The 18,877-nt window shown below is 58.0% G+C and overlaps 1 protein-coding gene across 1 annotated transcript in view; it reads right to left on the minus strand.

Annotated features, from left to right (window-relative positions):
- Positions 1-18,615, minus strand: part of Grk3 (G protein-coupled receptor kinase 3) — a 59,156-nt gene extending 40,541 nt beyond the window's left edge. The window contains exons 1-2 of the mRNA XM_042668496.1: positions 18,445-18,615; positions 4,027-4,103 (exon numbers count right to left, since the gene is read on the minus strand). Of these exons, the coding sequence (XP_042524430.1) occupies positions 4,027-4,103; positions 18,445-18,557 (190 nt within the window). The 5' untranslated portion in view covers positions 18,558-18,615. The remainder of the gene's footprint in view (positions 1-4,026; positions 4,104-18,444) is intronic.
- Between the last annotated feature and the right edge of the window lie 262 nt (positions 18,616-18,877).

Consider the following 18,877-nt stretch of genomic DNA (forward strand, 5'->3'; position numbering starts at 1 on the left):
GACACCTCTCCCCACGTGCTCCAGCCCCGAGCACTTCCTCCAGACCCAGGAAGACCTGGGAAGATGTCAGAAGGTCCGGTCTCTGCAGAGCAGCAGGAGGAAGGTGACGTGGGTGGGGCAGGAGCAGGCAGTCTGGGCCTCGTCCGCAGCCTTCATCGGCTGGGCCTAGTGGCTCCTAGAGCAACTCACAATCGGGGCTGCTTTTCATAGACAGCGTGGCATTTGATGAACACAGCAAAGAGATTGCTTGCCAGCATTATTTTGCCCAAATTTGCTTTGACTGCTAGCCACTGAATCCAGCCCTGTGCCAATGAAAGGGCAGGCATTTCTAGAAATCATATGCTGAGAGGTGTCTCCGTGTTCTCAAGGCCAGGGCATTACACCACCACGGGGAGGCAGCACTGGCTTGGGGGGCGGGCGGCTCTGAGAAGGGCAGTGGACAGCAAGGCCCTGTCTGTAGGGAAGGAAGGAAGGAAGGAGGGACAGAGGGACAGAGGGACAGAGGCAGGCGTCCCACACATTTCCCATTAGTGGCAGAAGCTCGTGGCTTTCAGGCCAGGCTCTGCCCCTGGGAGGTGGGCAACACGGCCCCTCTATATACCTAGTGCAGGAAACTCAGTGCTATGTTTAATACACACATTGCCTTTTGAGTCTTGAGCAAACAGTAATTCCTGTTAATCATGGGGTCAAAACAGCACAGAGAAAATTAAACAGCAAATGATTGAAGGAAAACAGATTCACCAGGCTGCAGATCAAGGATCCACTGGTCACAATGGGACTCCTGCAGATGCAGTAGACTCATCAGTAAAACGTACCTGTTTCCAAATGATTTGGGAAGGGAACATTTTGGTTGCTTTTAGATCTTGAATGATAATTTAAAAAAAAAATAAGAGCCAAGTGCTATGGCTCATACCTTTAATCTGTTACTCAGTATGCAGACTGCTAGAGGATCACAGTTGGAGGCCATCTGAGCAAAAGTTAGCAAGACCCCATCTCAACCAACAGTTCAAGCAGTGGCGGAGTGTACCTCATCCCAGCTGGACAGGAGGCATGGCAGGATGGTGGTCCAAAACCAGCCCCGGGAGGAAAAAACAAAAACTTTATCTGAAAAAGAGCTGGGGTGTGGCTCAAAAGTTCAAACCTCAATACCACAAAAAAGAAAGGCATGGATAAATAGATGCTAGAGCAAGTCTCCTATCTGACTATTATCCCCCTTTACCCTGTTTACCCCCAATTCTCAGCCTGGCAGGGGCTGGCGGCAGGGGTTCCTCCCTCCTGGGCTGACCGCAGCCCAGGCTCCATGCTGAACTGCCCAGACCAACTCAGTCAGTGGTCAGTGGGGTGGGCTGGCAGGCTGCCTTGCTAGCTGGTTTTATCTAAGAGCTTTTCCTCTTCCCAGGTCTCTCCTCTTCCCACATCTCCCCCCTTCCCTGGGGTTTCTCCTTCCCTAGGGTCTCTCCTCTTCCCAGGGTCTCTCCCCTTCCTCACATCTCTCCTCTTCCCATGATCTCTCCCCTTCCCCATGTCTCTCCCTTTTCCCAGGGTCTTTCCTTCTTGGGCAATGCCGATTAGGAAACCTGCCGTGCTCAGGTGGAGCCTCTTCCCCGGCCCCGGGCCGCTGCCTGCTGCCACACGTAGTCAGTCACCGGTGGCTGGGCTGCGCCCAGAGCATGACTACCCCCTCTCTGGAAGTCTGGTGAAGCCCCTGCTCACAGATCCGGGCTGGGCCGGAGGGCTCTCTTCCTCCGTGGCTGGTGCCCAGAGGCAGGGAGGATTTTACAGATCAAGTGAGGGCCTGGGGTGTTGGTCAGGCTGGGCCGTCCCCGGTGAGGAGTGAGGCACTTCCAGAGCAGAGACAGAGGGGAAACAGCAAGCCAGTTCCCAGGGCAGGATTCACACACATACACATGCACACACAAATACCCACATGTACACACGTACACATGTTCACAGACACATACACCAGTGCACGTATCATGTATCCATATGTAGACACTGTGCACAGACATACACACAAGCATGTGTGCCCCAACACATGTGTGCACATGCACAGACACAGATATGCGTGTGAACACACAGGCACGCGTACACACATCTATGTGTGTGCATTGATGCAGACACAGAGACAGCAAACGCACACAGATGCCACATATACAGATGCACAGACACATGTACACAGGCACACGTGTGTGCACAGACATGATTACATATATACAAACACACATGCATGTGTGCACAGAGATGCATGCACAGGGATACAGACACACATGTGGGTACAGAGACAGGTTTACATAGCCACGAGCACAGACACGCATGTGTGCTCACACACATAGATGCACACACAGGGATGTTTACGCACAGACACACGCGTGTGCACAGACATGTTGGCAAGGGCGTTGGTGCTCTGGCTGCCGTCTTTGGCAGCTGTGGGGTGAGGAATCTGCTCAGCTCCTGGCCATCAGCAATGAGAGCATGGAGCACAATCGCTGCATCTATTAGGAACCCGGGACAGCGCCCAGTTTGTGTGGCTCTTGGTTTGAGGCTTGTGGTTTGGTGTCATTGCGTGGGTGACGTATCTGTGGGGTTGCCAGCGGTGGGCGGCAGCTCAGAAGTGACTCCCCCTTTTCAGAAAGGGTCTGTGACACCTTTTCTGCACTCACCCCAGAAACCCCACACACGCCTTATCTTCTTTTCCCAAACAAAGCCCAGGACAACCCTGGCCTTGGCCCTGGGAACAAACACAACCTGCCATTGCTCTCAAACAGCTACCCGCATGTGCTGGTGAAATCACGCTGCAACTGGTAACACTGGCGTCATGGGTTAATTGTACACCGAGTTTCAAGGACTGTTCTGTCCTAGCTGGCTTTGAACTGTGATCCTCCAGATCTCAGCCTCCTGAGTCGCTGGGATTACAGGAGTGAGCCACCATGCCCAGTGGCTATAGTATGGTTTGATTGCTCTGTAATCGCCACGAGGTCACTGACTTAAAAGCAGCACTTGGTTCTGATGGCAGCCTGCAGGCCAGAAGCCCAGCTGGGCTGCAATGGCTGTCTGCTCAGGGTCTCTGGAGGCCTGAGCTCAATGGGTGGCTCCGAACTACAGCCTCTGGGGAGCGGAGGGCATCTGAGCCCCTCAAGCGGTGGGCTGCTCCCATGCCTCCACTGGCTGTTAGCTGAGAAGGGACCACATTCCCTGCTCCCCAACCTTCACCTGCAGAGTGGGCAGCAGGAGAGAAGAGAAGGTGGGCTGGGGGGGGGGGGGCAGGGGAGAGGGAAGGGGAGATGGTCAGGGAAGGGAAGCTAGAATCAACTGGAGGTCGGGGTGGGGTGCAGGGGCGGGGGGGGGGGGGTGAGAGGCCACAAGGAAGCCCTGCAGAGCCAGACACAACGCTCGCTCGCTTCCTACCCCGTCCACCCCTCCCCACCCCGCATCACTAATGCCGGGAACGCGGGGAAGGGACAGGGCGGAGCCGGCCAGCCCGACCTTCCTGTGACGCTTACACTCAGCTTCTCCTCTGGAGAGAGGAGAGAACCAGGGGTGTGGGGGTCCTTCCAGGTTAGCTGGAAGGCAGGCTGGTGAGGCCTGTCTCCAGAGGCACCGGGAGGCTGGGCTCAGGTACCAGGCCCCAAGCCATGCTTGGTACCAGGCTGAGAGACTGCGTGTGCCCAGGACCCCAACCCCGCCCCGTGGGACACACCCCGGTCCTCTGCCCACACCTGCCCCTTCCGGCAGAGTCTGCTCTGGGAAGGTTCCAGAGCTGTCCCCTCCTGTCTTCAGGCCTACCCGGAGTTGTGCCCCTGGGTGAACTCAGGTGTCCAGTTGACTCGGGCCAGACCCCAAACGGCCTTAAAACGAGAAGTCAAACTGCTGTGTCTCCCACCAGCTGAGTCGATGTCAGCCACGCCTCTCACTAGTTCCAGCCAGTGCCCCTCCTGCCGCAGGTCCCCAGCCAGGAAGACCACCCAGGCGCCAAGGCGGCCTGGCCGTGCCGTGGCCACTGCAGCCTTGGCCACGAGCGGGACTCACCGATCTTCTGATGGAAAATCTTGTCAAAGGTCATCTCATTCCTCTCCTGCAGGTACCTCTGCATCACGCTCCGGATGCTGGGAGAGAAAAGGGGGATGCAGTTAGCTCGACCTGCAGGGGGAGGGGAAGGGCGAGACACCACAACAGGCCCCGCCCACCGCCAGCCCGGGCCCCACACGAGGCTTGGCCTAACCAGCAAGCTCACGGGGCCAGCCTGCACCCTGCCCTGAGACTCGGCTATCTTAATTAACCAGCAAAAGAAAGCCACAAGTGGAGGCACTACTCAAGCGGAAGATTGCCAGCCAGGAGAGGGAACTAAGCAACAGGGCCAGGCCCTGAGTCTGAAGCTCAGTACTTACACTTACACACACACACACACACACACACACACACACACACACACACACACACACAACTACCTGTGTCTCTGTCCAGTTGTGCTGTTCTTTTACATATACACCACATGGTCTTAATTCTTCCTTTTCTAACTTAAATGAGGCCGAGGAATTTAAATATTTCTGGTGTTACTCCAAGGTATTCAATTCCCAGCAGCCACGGATTTAATTACACCCCATGGATATCCACATTTCCATTCTCCTTTGCTTTCCATTTAAATTATGTGCTAATTTCCCTTGAGATATGTTCCTTAATCTACAAGTTACTTAATGCTGTACTGCTTCATTTGCAAACGCTTGGAGGAGTTAATTCTTTGGTGGCCAGAGAATATACGCTGAAGGCTGGGGTTGTTTAGTACCTGCTGGAACGTGGGCTGTGGCTGGAGGGTAAGCCGCCGCGCTGAGTGATGCAAGGGGCCTCAACCTGCTGGATGTCGGCGGTGTCAGCGGGGCGAACATGCTTAGCTGCGTGGTGCGGGTGGTTAGCTGCGTGGTATGGGTGGTTAGCTGCGTGGTGCGGGTGGTTAGCTGCGTGGTGCGGGTGGTTAGCTGCGTGGTATGGATGGTTAGCTGCGTGGTGCGGGTGGTTAGCTGCGTGGTGCGGGTGGTTAGCTGCGTGGTATGGGTGGTTAGCTGCCTGGTATGGATGGTTAGCTGTGAGATGTGGGTGGTTAGCTGTGTGGTGTATATGGTTAGCTGTGTGGTGTGGATGGTTAGCTGTGTGCTGTGGGTGGTTAGCTGTGTGGTGTGGGTGGTTAGCTGTGTGGTGTGGGTGGTTAGCTGTGTGGTGTGGGTGGTTAGCTGTGTGGTGTATGTGGTTAGTTGTGTGGTATGGGTGGTTAGCTGCGTGGTATGGGTGGTTAGCTGCCTGGTATGGATGGTTAGCTGTGAGATGTGGGTGGTTAGCTGTGTGGTGTATATGGTTAGCTGTGTGGTGTATATGGTTAGCTGTGTGGTGTGGATGGTTAGCTGTGTGGTGTGGGTGGTTAGCTGTGTGGTGTATGTGGTTAGTTGTGTGGTATGGGTGGTTAGCTGGGTGGTATGGGTGGTTAGGTGCGTGGTGTAGGTGGCTAGCTGCGTGGTGTGGGTGGTTAGCTGCCTGGTATGGATGGTTAGCTGTGTGGTGTGGGTGGTTAGCTGTGTGGTGTGGGTGGTTAGCTGTGTGGTGTGGGTGGTTAGCTGTGTGGAGTGGGTGGTTAGCTGTGTGGTATAAGTGGTTAGCTGTGTGGTGTAGGTGGTTAGCTGTGTGGTGTGCGTGGTTAGCTGTGTGGTATGGGTGGTTAGCTGTGTGGTATGGGTGGTTAGCTGGGTGGTATGGGTGATTAGGTGCGTGGTGTAGGTGGCTAGCTGCATGGTATAGGTGGTTAGCTGCCTGGTATGGATGGTTAGCTATGTGGTGTAGGTGGTTAGCTGTGTGGTATGGATGGTTAGGTGCGTGGTGTAGGTGGCTAGCTGTGTGGTGTAGGTGGTTAGCTGGGTGGTGTATGTGGTTAGTTGTGTGTTGTGGGTGGTTAGCTGTGTGGTGTAGGTGGTTAGCTGGGTGGTGTATATGGTTAGGTGTATGGTGTAGGTGGCTAGCTGCCTGGTATGGATGGTTAGCTGTGTGGTATGGGTGGTTAGGTGAGTGGTGTAAGTAGTTATCATCATGGTAGAGGTTTTCGACATTCTCAGTGTGAGCTGGGAACGCTGAGATCCTGAGTTTACTGACCAGCTGTCTTTGGCCAGTGTTTCTTGGAGATTGAATTTATCTGTTTGACTTCTAAGCATCTATGTCTTTTAGGTTAAAGTCATTTTCTAGCTCTTCCCAACACAGAACCGGATCTTGCCCCTACATCACCCGGCCCATCTGGCAGTCTCTGCCATTTAATTGAGTTGTTTGAAACATTCACATTTAATGTGATTCTAGCTGCAGTTCAATGTAAGTCCATTACCCTGCTCTCGGTGCTGCGTTTTCTCTTCCGCTGCGTCCCTCTGCAGCTGTCCTGAGCCGTACTTTGCAGCAAAGGACAACATTATAAATCTAAAACTTACAAGACGTCACACCAAGGCATGTGGCTGTCACCCTAATCCAGCCTGAGGCACTTTTGTCCTGCCCCCCCCCACACAAAAAAGTTCCCTTGTGGCCCTCAGCCACTGCTCCTGCCCGAGGGCGCCATCTGCCTGCCCATGCTCGTGCTGCTGCCGTCCCTAGACATTTCCTATGGAAATTTGGAAAGTCTGAAGCATGAGGCACGCCCAGGGGCTTGTGTGTGCGCGTGAGCAGGGAGCGGGACGTCCGTTCTCCTGTGGTGCTGAGGACGCCCTGCCATGGAGGAGCCGCGTGGTCCATCTGTCGCCCGCCCCTTGTTCCTGAACAGTCAGATTGCTTCGGACATGGAATGGACACAAACGCTGTCATGGAGCACCCACCCGCCAGACGCTGGGTGGGCATACCTCGTGATTTCAAGATGCTGCCTGGTCAATACGTGTTTTAGTTGTTCTGACAAGGTGGTAATCCTACTCAGGAGGCTGAGGTCTGAGGATCACCATTTGAAGCCAGCCCGGGCTGGGTCTCAGGGCTGGCCATTGAGAGCCAGTAGCAAGTGGCCTGCTGCAGCTGCATGCCCAGGGTGTCCATGTGCCCGTCCGCCCGGGAGCAAGGGGTGTGAGGCTCGCACGGGCCCTGAAAGCCGGGGCTGGGGGACTGCACCACTGGGGAGTGGTGGGCAGCAAGTGAACCGGAAGTACACAGAGGAGCAGTCAGGCGCACCGGAAGTAGATGACGTCACACCCAGTCCTTTCAGGCACATGGCCATGCCCTGCACCCCACCCACAGTCTAGGCCTCCTGCCCAGTCCCCTTCATGGACGCCATGCAGCCCGCAGGTTTAGTGAATGAGCGCCAACTAGGACAAGACTTACAAGCTGTCATACTCGCTATGCAACTGCACCCCTGTAAACGCTTCCTCCTCAGACTGAGCATCTCTACCTGACTATCCAAAACCAATCGGCTCTAAAATCTGAATCCTTTTATTTATTTTTTCTCCTGATAGTAAGGATTTAATTCAGGGGAAAAACTCGAACACCTGAGCCAATCCCTCGGCCTGTCTTTTCTGATAGGGTCTCTTGCTTTTGCCCAGACTGGCCTATGACAGCAATCCTCAGGCCTCGGCCTCCCAACAGGCGCGGATAAAAGGCTTCAATCTCCAACACCCAGCTCCCTTACAAGTTTCTTCCTTAACTCTTCTACTCAGGAGCCTCCTCATTTACAGTGACAATCTCGGCCCTTCCTGGCAAAGACAGCATTCTTGTTTGTTTTATCCAGCTATGCCCATGTAGTCTGTGTGTAGTCTGGAACAAAGCGTAAAAGGTCTTTGTAATTCTATTTAGATGACCTGACATCATCTAACAATACTGAAAATGGAACTATTGGAGTGTTTTCTAGGTGCAAAACCTAGAGAAAGTCTCACATGTAGGACCAAAAAATTACACACAAAAATATTCACTGTGAATTGCTCGTGATTCTGAAGATAACAAAACCTGGGGCTAAGACAGGAATACAGAGGCTGAGAGGCAGACACAGTACTGAGGGTGGACACAGTGCTGAGGGTGGGCACGGTGCTGAGGGTGGACACAGTGCTGAGGGTGGGCACAGTGCTGAGGGTGGACACGGTGCTGAGGGTGGACACAGTGCTGAGGGTGGACACAGTGCTGAGGGTGGGCACGGTGCTGAGGGTGGGCACGGTGCTGAGGGTGGGCACGGTGCTGAGGGTGGACACGGTGCTGAGGGTGGGCACGGTGCTGAGGGTGGGCACAGTGCTGAGGGTGGACACGGTGCTGAGGGTGGACACGGTGCTGAGGGTGGGCACGGTGCTGAGGGTGGACACGGTGCTGAGGGTGGGCACGGTGCTGAGGGTGGGCACGGTGCTGAGGGTGGGCACAGTGCTGAGGGTGGACACGGTGCTGAGGGTGGGCACGGTGCTGAGGGTGGGCACGGTGCTGAGGGTGGACACAGTGCTGAGGGTGGGCACAGTGCTGAGGGTGGACACGGTGCTGAGGGTGGACACAGTACTGAGGGTGGACACAGTACTGAGGGAGGACACGGTACTGAGGGTGGACACGGTGCTGAGGTTGGGTACAGTGCTGAGGGTGGACACAGTGCTGAGGGTGGGCACAGTGCTGAGGGTGGACACAGTACTGAGGGTGGACACGGTACTGAGGGTGGACACGGTGCTGAGGTTGGGTACAGTGCTGAGGTTGGACACAGTGCTGAGGGTGGGCACAGTGCTGAGGGTGGACACGGTACTGAGGGTGGACACAGTACTGAGGGTGGACACAGTGCTGAGGGTGGACACAGTGCTGAGGGTGGGCACAGTGCTGAGGGTGGACACAGTACTGAGGGTGGACACGGTACTGAGGGTGGACACGGTGCTGAGGTTGGGTACAGTGCTGAGGGTGGACACAGTGCTGAGGGTGGGCACAGTGCTGAGGGTGGGCACAGTGCTGAGGGTGGACACAGTACTGAGGGTGGGCACAGTGCTGAGGGTGGACACAGTGCTGAGGGTGGACACGGTACTGAGGGTGGGCACAGTGCTGAGGGTGGGCACAGTGCTGAGGGTGGACACGGTGCTGAGGGTGGACACAGTACTGAGGGTGGGCACAGTACTGAGGGTGGGCACAGTGCTGAGGGTGGACACAGTACTGAGGGTGGACACGGTGCTGAGGGTGGACACGGTGCTGAGGGTGGACACGGTGCTGAGGGTGGGCACAGTGCTGAGGGTGGACACGGTGCTGAGGGTGGACACAGTACTGAGGGTGGACACGGTGCTGAGGGTGGACACGGTGCTGAGGGTGGACACAGTACTGAGGGTGGACACAGTGCTGAGGGTGGACACAGTGCTGAGGGTGGGCACAGTGCTGAGGGTGGACACAGTACTGAGGGTGGGCACAGTGCTGAGGGTGGACACAGTACTGAGGGTGGACACGGTACTGAGGGTGGACACGGTGCTGAGGTTGGGTACAGTGCTGAGGGTGGACACAGTGCTGAGGGTGGGCACAGTGCTGAGGGTGGACACGGTACTGAGGGTGGACACAGTACTGAGGGTGGACACAGTGCTGAGGGTGGACACAGTGCTGAGGGTGGGCACAGTGCTGAGGGTGGACACAGTACTGAGGGTGGACACGGTACTGAGGGTGGACACGGTGCTGAGGTTGGGTACAGTGCTGAGGGTGGACACGGTACTAAGGGTGGACACGGTGCTGAGGTTGGGTACAGTGCTGAGGGTGGACACAGTGCTGAGGGTGGGCACAGTGCTGAGGGTGGACACAGTGCTGAGGGTGGACACGGTGCTGAGGGTGGACACAGTGCTGAGGGTGGACACAGTGCTGAGGGTGGACACAGTACTGAGGGTGGACACGGTACTAAGGGTGGACACGGTGCTGAGGTTGGGTACAGTGCTGAGGGTGGACACAGTGCTGAGGGTGGACACAGTACTGAGGGTGGACACGGTACTAAGGGTGGACACGGTGCTGAGGTTGGGTACAGTGCTGAGGGTGGGCACAGTGCTGAGGGTGGACACAGTACTGAGGGTGGACACGGTACTAAGGGTGGACACGGTGCTGAGGTTGGGTACAGTGCTGAGGGTGGGCACAGTGCTGAGGGTGGGCACGGTGCTGAGGTTGGACACAGTGCTGAGGTTGGGTACAGTGCTGAGGGTGGACACAGTGCTGAGGGTGGGCACGGTGCTGAGGGTGGGCACGGTGCTGAGGGTGGGTACGGTGCTGAGGGTGGACACGGTGCTGAGGGTGGACACAGTGCTGAGGGTGGGCACAGTGCTGAGGGTGGACACAGTGCTGAGGGTGGACACAGTACTGAGGGTGGACACGGTGCTGAGGGTGGACACGGTGCTGAGGGTGGACACGGTGCTGAGGGTGGACACAGTGCTGAGGGTGGACACAGTACTGAGGGTGGACACAGTGCTGAGGGTGGGCACAGTGCTGAGGGTGGGCACAGTGCTGAGGGTGGACACGGTGCTGAGGGTGGGCACGGTGCTGAGGTTGGACACAGTGCTGAGGTTGGGTACAGTGCTGAGGGTGGACACAGTGCTGAGGGTGGGCACGGTGCTGAGGGTGGGCACGGTGCTGAGGGTGGGTACGGTGCTGAGGGTGGACACGGTGCTGAGGGTGGACACAGTGCTGAGGGTGGGCACAGTGCTGAGGGTGGACACAGTACTGAGGGTGGACACGGTGCTGAGGGTGGACACGGTGCTGAGGGTGGACACGGTGCTGAGGGTGGACACAGTGCTGAGGGTGGACACAGTACTGAGGGTGGACACAGTGCTGAGGGTGGACACAGTGCTGAGGGTGGACACAGTGCTGAGGGTGGACACAGTGCTGAGGGTGGACACGGTGCTGAGGGTGGGCACAGCAGTGAGGAGGTCGATCAAGGCCACACCAGCTCTGGGTGAGGGAGGAGGTGCCCGCCGGGCCCCATGCTCAGCACGGGAGCTCGTGGCCTAAACAGTTTGGCTTTGGGGTCACTTCCTGAAGCAACGACCTCAGAGGAATGGCTGTGCCCCGGGCACCTGGCTGCCGGGACTAAAGCACCATGTGCCGTGGACTCTGCGAGCCGATCCTGCCAGAGCCCAGGAGGGACAGCCAGGGGGGTGAGGAAAGATGGAGGGAGAGAAGGAAAGAGGGAGGAGGGGGAGGGCAAGGAGAGAGGGAGACAACCCAGGGTTCAACGTCTAATCAAGGAAGCAGAGGAGGAGGGGAAGAAGGGAGACCAGGGGTGGGCCGGGTCCCCAGCCCCATTTCCAAGCCCACTGCACATAACGTAAATGAAGCAGCCAGGTTCATCTTACCATGCCCACCCCCGCCCCGCCGCACAGCATCCACTCACCCAGCTCGAGAACAGCAGGAGCCGGCGTGGGAAAGTGTCTTCTATACTAGCAACGTCCAAGGCATCGGGTGTTTTTCCTTTTTATTTTCCTAGGGGACGTGACGTCTGGGGGGGGGGTCCCCTTTCCCCTGTGTGGGGCTGGGTGCACTGCTGAACAACCCTTCACCTGCATGAGCACCACAGCGCCTGGCCTCCCAGACTCCCCACAATAAAAGAGTGCGCAGTTTCCTTCAGGAACTGAGCGGCTCCCTTGAGGGGTTCACCACAGTGAAGCTGCTGGGTGGGTGGGAAGAACTGGGCTGGGGAGACCTGAGCCTCCAAAGGAGGGTGGCCTCCACCGTGGCCCTGGTGCCCAGTCCTCCCATCCCTGACCTCCCTGGGCCTCCACTTCTGTGAAACGGGAGCTGCTGTCCCCTGTGGGTCAGGGGAGGACGGAGGGACACGAGAAGGGCTCCTGGGAAGCCCCTGGCAGGAGGCCAGGCTCTCCAGACAGGGCAGTGGCTACAGGATTGCCTTGGGGACACTAAGCTCCCTGGTCAGGACCCCGGAACCCACCACCCCTGGCCCTCTGACTTGTCCTCTGCCCAACCCTGCACCGCCCTCTCCTAGCCCCAGAGCTCCCACCGCTGGCCTCACAGATGGGCAGCAAAGCCAAGTTTGGCACACAATGCCATCTCTAAGGGCGGATGGCGTGAGGGCGGGGGTGGCGGGGCTGTGCCCGGCGGGACAGGACCCGCGTCCCGGGAGGACTGCAGGGCTGCGTGATGAGTCCCTAAGGACTGTGGGCGCCACGCTGCCCCGCCCCTTCCGGCCACCCAAACAAGCCAACTCTAAGAGACTGAAGGAAGAGCCCACGGGTCAGAACTGCCCCTGGTGCCCGTCCCAGGACAAGAACACGTCCACTGTGTTGGGCAGAAAGCCCTTCATTTTGTGGATTGTTCAGCAGTGCCGGCGTTCAGAGCCAGGAAGCCGACACTTGCTAGGCTAGCACCACAGAGCGCCATCAGTCTTGCCCAGTAACCCAGCAGGCCTCAGACACCACACAGCGCGCTGGGATTACAGGCATGCACCACCTCACCTGGCTCTCTTCTATCTTCTAATGTGGCCTTTTCAGTTCCAACCAAAGCCATGAGCACCGAATGAAGCCACGGGTTCACCCTCCAGCCCACACAGGGTTTTCCACCAACCCCTCACTGATTAGTGAACAAATTACAGAATAAAATCCATTTCCACCAAGAGGGAAGAGCTGGCCCCACCTGCCTCAAGACTGAGTCTTGAGGGGTTTCTCAAACAGGAAGACACAGACTGCCACATGACGACTGCTCCTCAAAGGGGACCATTAACAGATGGTGACAGTGCTCTGAGCAAGCACCCGGGACCGGGTGACATGGAGTGACAAAAGCCACCACACACACACACACACACACACACACGCACACACACACACACACGCACACACACACGCACACGCACACACACACACACGCACACACACACATACACACACACACGCACACACACACACACGCACACACACACACATACACACACGCACACACACACACATACACACACACACACGCACACACACACACACATACACACACACGCACACACACACGCACACACACACATACACACACACGCGCGCGCACGCACACGCACGCACGCACACACACACACACGCACACACACACATACACACACACGCACACACACGCACACACACACGCACACACGCACACACACACACACGCACGCACACACACACGCACACACATACACACACACACACACGCACACACACGCACACACACACGCACGCACGCACACACACACGCACGCGCACACACACACACACGCACACACATACACACACACACACACACACACGCACACACACACACAGGTGTCTCTGCTGCGAGCCTTCCAGCAGTTGCACTTGAAAGCAAGCTTCTCTCTCAGCTCAGTTTGGTACATTTTCCCTCCCCAAAGGAAGGGCCAGCGTCTGGAGCTCATCCCTGTGTCCCCAGGCCTGGGTAGGTGCTCTACCAGTGTGGTCTGTATGCAATACCAATAGAGAAGATGAATTCTGTTGCTCTCAGATCATCTTGTCACCGGGACCTCGCCCGCCCTGGCGACCAGCTTCACCACCGCTGATCTCACGTTTGCAGTGCCTGAGAAACTTAGGTGCGATCCCCAGGAAAAGACCCGAGTTGGGGGCCACACCCAGCCTCGCTCAACCGTGAGTGGTGTCAAGTCAATGGGATTCCATTGGCTTTGGAAAGAAGCTACCAGAGTGCTGAGATCTGCTGGATACGCTGCCTGTATCAAGCTAGGTCCTAAGAGGGAACGCTCCAGGCCAGGCCAGTGAGTGGCTCACGTCTGTTCATCCCTGCTACTCAGGAAGCTGAGATCTGAGGATCACAGTTCCAAGCCAGCCTCAGCAGACAGAAATCTGAGAGACTCCTCTCCAATTTAACCCATGACAAGCTGGAAGTGGAGCTGTGGCTACACTGGTAGAGCACCGACCTTTAGTGAAAAAGCCAAGTCTGAGCATGAGGCCCTGCAGTCAAGCCCCAGTAACCTTCCGTGGCCTTCCTTCAGCAACTTGACCCCATTTCACTAAAAGTATGTTTTTCCCCAGCGTGGCTCCTGTTGGGCTATGTGTGCAGCGAGCCCTCGGGGCACAAGTGCCTTTTCAAAAGGCACCTGTGGCCTGCCTATCCGCTCAGCAAACATTTCCGCCAGCTAGAACAGCTGCACCGTCCTCTGCTCCCACAAGATTTACGCTTGTTGCTCCCTTAATTGAATAATGTGTCCACTTAAAGGTTTGCCTCTGGCCATCAAAGACACAAACTCTCCCCGAGCCCAAGGTACCTTTCTGAGATAGTCCTAGCAAGTCTCCTTACCCCACACTGCAGAGTGGCCAGGATATGAAACTACCAACATAGTCTTTGCCTCTCTGTGTGCTCTTTGCCTCCTTGGCTTTTCTGTTGAAAATCCCAAAAAAGGGCAAAGACACCCACAGATCATAATAACATGCATACAAAGATCCTACATAAAAAGCCCAGTATGCTCTTGACAGCCAAATAAAATCATTCAGAAGAAAGAGAAAAGAAAATCAATAAACCAATAAAGAATCAATAATGATGAACTGTGATAAATTAAGAGACGTGCTATCATCAGAGTCACGCCGGCTTTCTGAGTCTATACTTGGGGTGTTTTGTCTGCCCTAGAGCATGAACTCAGGGCCTGAGCACTGTCCCTGAGCTTTTCTGCTTCAGGCTCTACTGCTTCTGGCTTTTGGTCATTAACTGCCTGAGCTGGCTTTGAACCACGATCCTCAGATCCAAGGATCACAGACGTGAGCCATTAACATGTTCCAACATGAAAATAACTCATGTTGACAGAAGGCCTCCTACCTCCCACTCCCAAAGTGAGTGCTGTCAGGTCCCCGGGATCCCTGGGGTCCCTCAGAGGTGGAGACACATTTGCAGCCAGGCCTCCCTGGTGGTCTCAATGGAAGAGTCCAGCTGTTACATTGAGGGAGAAATGACAGCTCTGTGAATGGTGACTGCCAGGAAACCCCAAGCCAAGTCACAGGGACAAACACAAAACAAATTACAATCCCAGCAGGGGCCTGCCTCCCTCAGCCCTCCATCTGAAAAGGAGCAATTGCATGGATTCCTAATGCAATGCGCTGGTCCCTAAAATTACCCTCCTGTGGACATTTTTCAGTTTTGAAATGTCAGAGAAATAAGCTGTCCATAACCAAATGCTCTCTCAGAAAAAAAAAAAAAAGAAAGGAAGGGAGGGAGGGAGGGAGGGAGGGAAGGAGGAAAGAAGGAAGGAAGGAAGGAAGGAAGGAAGGAAGGAAGGAAAAAAAAGGGAATGTGTTCCTGAAAGAGACCCTATCTGAAAAAACTCAAAACAAAAGGTGGGGGGTTATGGGATGGAAGTCCCCAAAAGTCAGTCCCCAGGAGAAAGCAGAAATAGAAAGACACAAAGAGACAGAAAGATAGAAAAAGAGAGGAGGAGGAAGAGGAGGAGGAGGGGGGAGGAGGAGGAGGAGGGGGAGGAGGAGGAGGAGGAGGGGGAGGAGGAGGAGGAGGGGAAGGGGGAGGGGGAGGAGGGGGAGGAGGAGGAGGGGGAGGGGGAGAAGGAGGGGGAGGAGGAGGGGGAGGAGGAGGAGGAGGAGGAGGAAGAGGGGGAGGAGGAAGGGGAAGAGGAGGAGGAGGAGGGGGAGGAGGAGGAGGAGGAGGGGAAGGGGGAGGAGGGGAAGGGGGAGGAGGAGGAGGGGAAGGGGGAGGAGGAGGAGGGGGGAGGAGGAGGAGGAGGAAGGGAAACTCATCAGTAAAAATCACCACCCCAAACCCGTAGGCGTTCCTGGGAGGAAGTGACTGCCCAGCCACAGAAGAAGGTTCTCCTATTGCTACTGAAAAGCAGAAGTCACATTAAATTCAAAATACCAAGGGGGGAAAAATGTACAGAAGTTCCTAAATTTAATCATTTTATATACCCACGCCCCCACCCACCCCCACAAAAGAAAACCCCCCACGAGATAAGAGTTACTGCTTTTTATATATGGACACTGCGTATTAAAGATCCTCCGTCCCTTGTGGGAGCAGGGGCAACAGAGGGGAGACAGGAGAAAAAAGAATTCGCCCGATTCTATCAGCTACTAGAACGACATCTAGGATTTGGGGGGCCGGGACGGGTTTGATGGGAGGGGCAGGGCCTCTAACGTCAGTGATTTTCACTGAGCTTCCACTGGGATAAACTCTAGTTGTGTCCAATTTCCGATTCGGGACACCCTTAGATTTGAGGCGCTCCCTCACCTCTTGCCAGCAACTGCCCTTCCATCCCCACCCCCACAGTCAGAGGCAGGGACTATGGAGGGAGAGCTAGGTCAAAATTCCTCCCCAACCTGTGCCCATTGGCACCATTCCCCTTTTCACCTGGGTGTTCTCTGTACCTTAGTCTCAAGAAAGCACCTGTAAAATACAGGCAGGAGAGCATCCAGGCAAAGACTGTTTAGCTCAGAGCTAGAGAAGTTACCTAGCAGCTGTCCACAGAAAGAAAAAAAAAACCCTCCCTCCCTGTTTGTTTTTCTTTTCTAAGACAAGTAATACAGAAGTGATCTAGAGTCTGAGTCTCAGTGTTCGTACAGAACTGTGAGGACCACAGTCACTGAGCCTAGCTTTGTGTCTCTTCCTAGAGATCTGTGCAACACAGGACACTGCTAATTAGAAGGAGGGCATCAAAACACAACCCACGGACTTTGGTCAGAGACTCATCATTAACCTGATGGACAAGCCTTCCGGGGGCAGTGTTATCAACAGGAACCAGGAAAACCCTAAGATCCAACAACTTTTACTAAAAACCAATGCCCAAGTCATTGGAGGTAAGATGAAGACTCGGTGCGGGCTGGACCAGACACCTGGCCACCTCATAGGCAGCCCTTCTTGGGCAATTTAACAACCAATTCCCATCTGGCATCAACAAGGAAAACGGATTTTTAAGTGACTCTCACGTCAACCTTTTCAAACAGTGCCACTGGGAGGCGGATGGCAAGCTGAGCCCAGCCCAGGTGGCACGCTTGGTCCCCAAGGAAAGTGGCTGGGGTCCAGTATGCTTGTGGCCGCGGTACAGGGGGAAGTAGAGGAAGGAGAAGGCTAGACAGCTGGGCCACCCGGGGGGAAAACCACTGGGGACCGCAGTGTGGGGACCTGGAGAAAAAAAAAGGGCAGGGGAGGGACTGCTGGGACAAGAAATGGTGCCAAGAAGGAAGTAGCAGGTTGGAGTTCTGAGAGGGACAGGGATGAGAGCCCTGGAGGGACAAAAATGGGGCTGGCCAGAGCACCGTGTGAAATGGGGGCCTTCAGGGATAGACAAGGTGGACAGGGTCGGGGCAGGGGGCAGGGAGCTGGGGCAAGAGGCAGAGCTGGGGCAGGGGACAGGGCTGGAGGACGGAGCTGGGGCAGGGGACGGGGCTGGAGGACAGAGCTGGGGCTTGGGGGGACAGGGCAGGGAGGCAGAGCTGGGGCTTGGGGGAACAGGGCAGGGGACAGGGCAGGGGGGTCAGGGCAGGGGGGTCAGGGCAGGGAGGCAGAGCTGGGGCAGGGGACAGGGCAGGGGGGTCAGGGCAGGGGGGTCAGGGCAGGGGGGTCAGGGCAGGGAGGCAGAGCTGGGGCAGGGGACAGGGCAGGGGGGTCAGGGCAGGGGGGTCAGGGCAGGGAGGCAGAGCTGGGGCAGGGGACGGGGCTGGAGGACAGAGCTGGGGCAGGGGACGGGGCTGGAGGACAGAGCTGGGGCTTGGGGGGACAGGGCAGGGGGGTCAGGGCAGGGAGGCAGAGCTGGGGCGTGGGGGGACAGGGCAGGGGGTCAGGGCAGGGAGGCAGAGCTGGGGCAGGGGACGGGGCTGGGACGGAGCTGGTCACTTCGGAGCCCGGTGTCCCCGCAGTTCCCCGTTCCACGGACTGGCACCCGGGCGACACCGGGATTGCGGGGGGTCACCGGCAGAGGGGCGCGGCCTTCAGGACGCAGCGGGTCACGGGTCGCGTGGGTCGGGGGCCGCGTGGGTCGGAGGCCGCGGGGCTCGGGGGTCGGAGGCCGCGGGGCTCGGGGTCGGGGGGCCGCGGGGTCGGGGTCGGGGGCCCGGGGTCGGGGGTCGGGGGCCGCGGGGTCGGGGTCGGGGGCCCGGGGTCGGGGGTCGGGGGCCCGGGGTCGGGGTCGGGGGCCCGGGGTCGGGGTCGGGGGGCCCGGGGTCGGGGTCGGGGTCGGGGGCCGCGGGGGTCGGGATCGGGGGCCGCGGGGGTCGGGGTCGGGGGCCCCGGGGTCGGGGTCGGGGGCCCGGGGTCGGGGTCGGGGTCGGGGGCCGCGGGGTCGGGGTCGGGGGCCGCGGGGGTCGGGATCGGGGGCCGCGGGGTCGGGATCGGGGGCCCCGGGGTCGGGGTCGGGGGCCCCGGGGTCGGGATCGGGGGCCCCGGGGTCGGGGTCGGGGGCCCCGGGGTCGGGGTCGGGGGCCCGGGGTCGGGGTCGGGGTCGGGGGCCGCGGGGTCGGGGTCGGGGGCCGCGGGGGTCGGGGTCGGGGGCCCCGGGGTCGGGGTCGGGGGCCCGGGGTCGGGGCCCGGCGCGGGTACCTGGGCTCGGGCAGGACGATCTTCTTGCTGGCGCGCGCGGCGGGCGCGGCCTTGCTCTTCTCCATGGCCATCAGGTAGCTGACGTCGGCCAGCACGGCCTCCAGGTCCGCCATGTTGGCGGGTGGCGGCGGCGGCGGCGGCGGCTCCTCGGGACCGGACGGGACGCGCTCCGCCGCCCGCCCGCCGCGCCCCGACGTGGGGGGCCGGGACAGCGACGCGCGCTCCCGCCGCCCGCGCGCGCGCTCCGCCCCGGTCAGGCCCCGGGGGTCGGTGGGGGCGCGCGCCCAACGGTCCGCGCCCACGGCGCCGGGCCACGCGCCGCCGCGGCGGGCTGACCGCGTCCCCGCGGCCGGCCACGGGGACCGTCCCTGCCCGCCCGCCTCCTCCCGCTCCCTCTCTCCTCCCGCCCCGCCCTCGGTCGCCACGCCCCTCA

This window comes from Dipodomys spectabilis, unplaced genomic scaffold (genome assembly GCF_019054845.1).
Source record: "Dipodomys spectabilis isolate Male_0828 unplaced genomic scaffold, ASM1905484v1 ptg000439l, whole genome shotgun sequence".
Classification (NCBI taxonomy): domain Eukaryota; kingdom Metazoa; phylum Chordata; class Mammalia; order Rodentia; family Heteromyidae; genus Dipodomys; species Dipodomys spectabilis.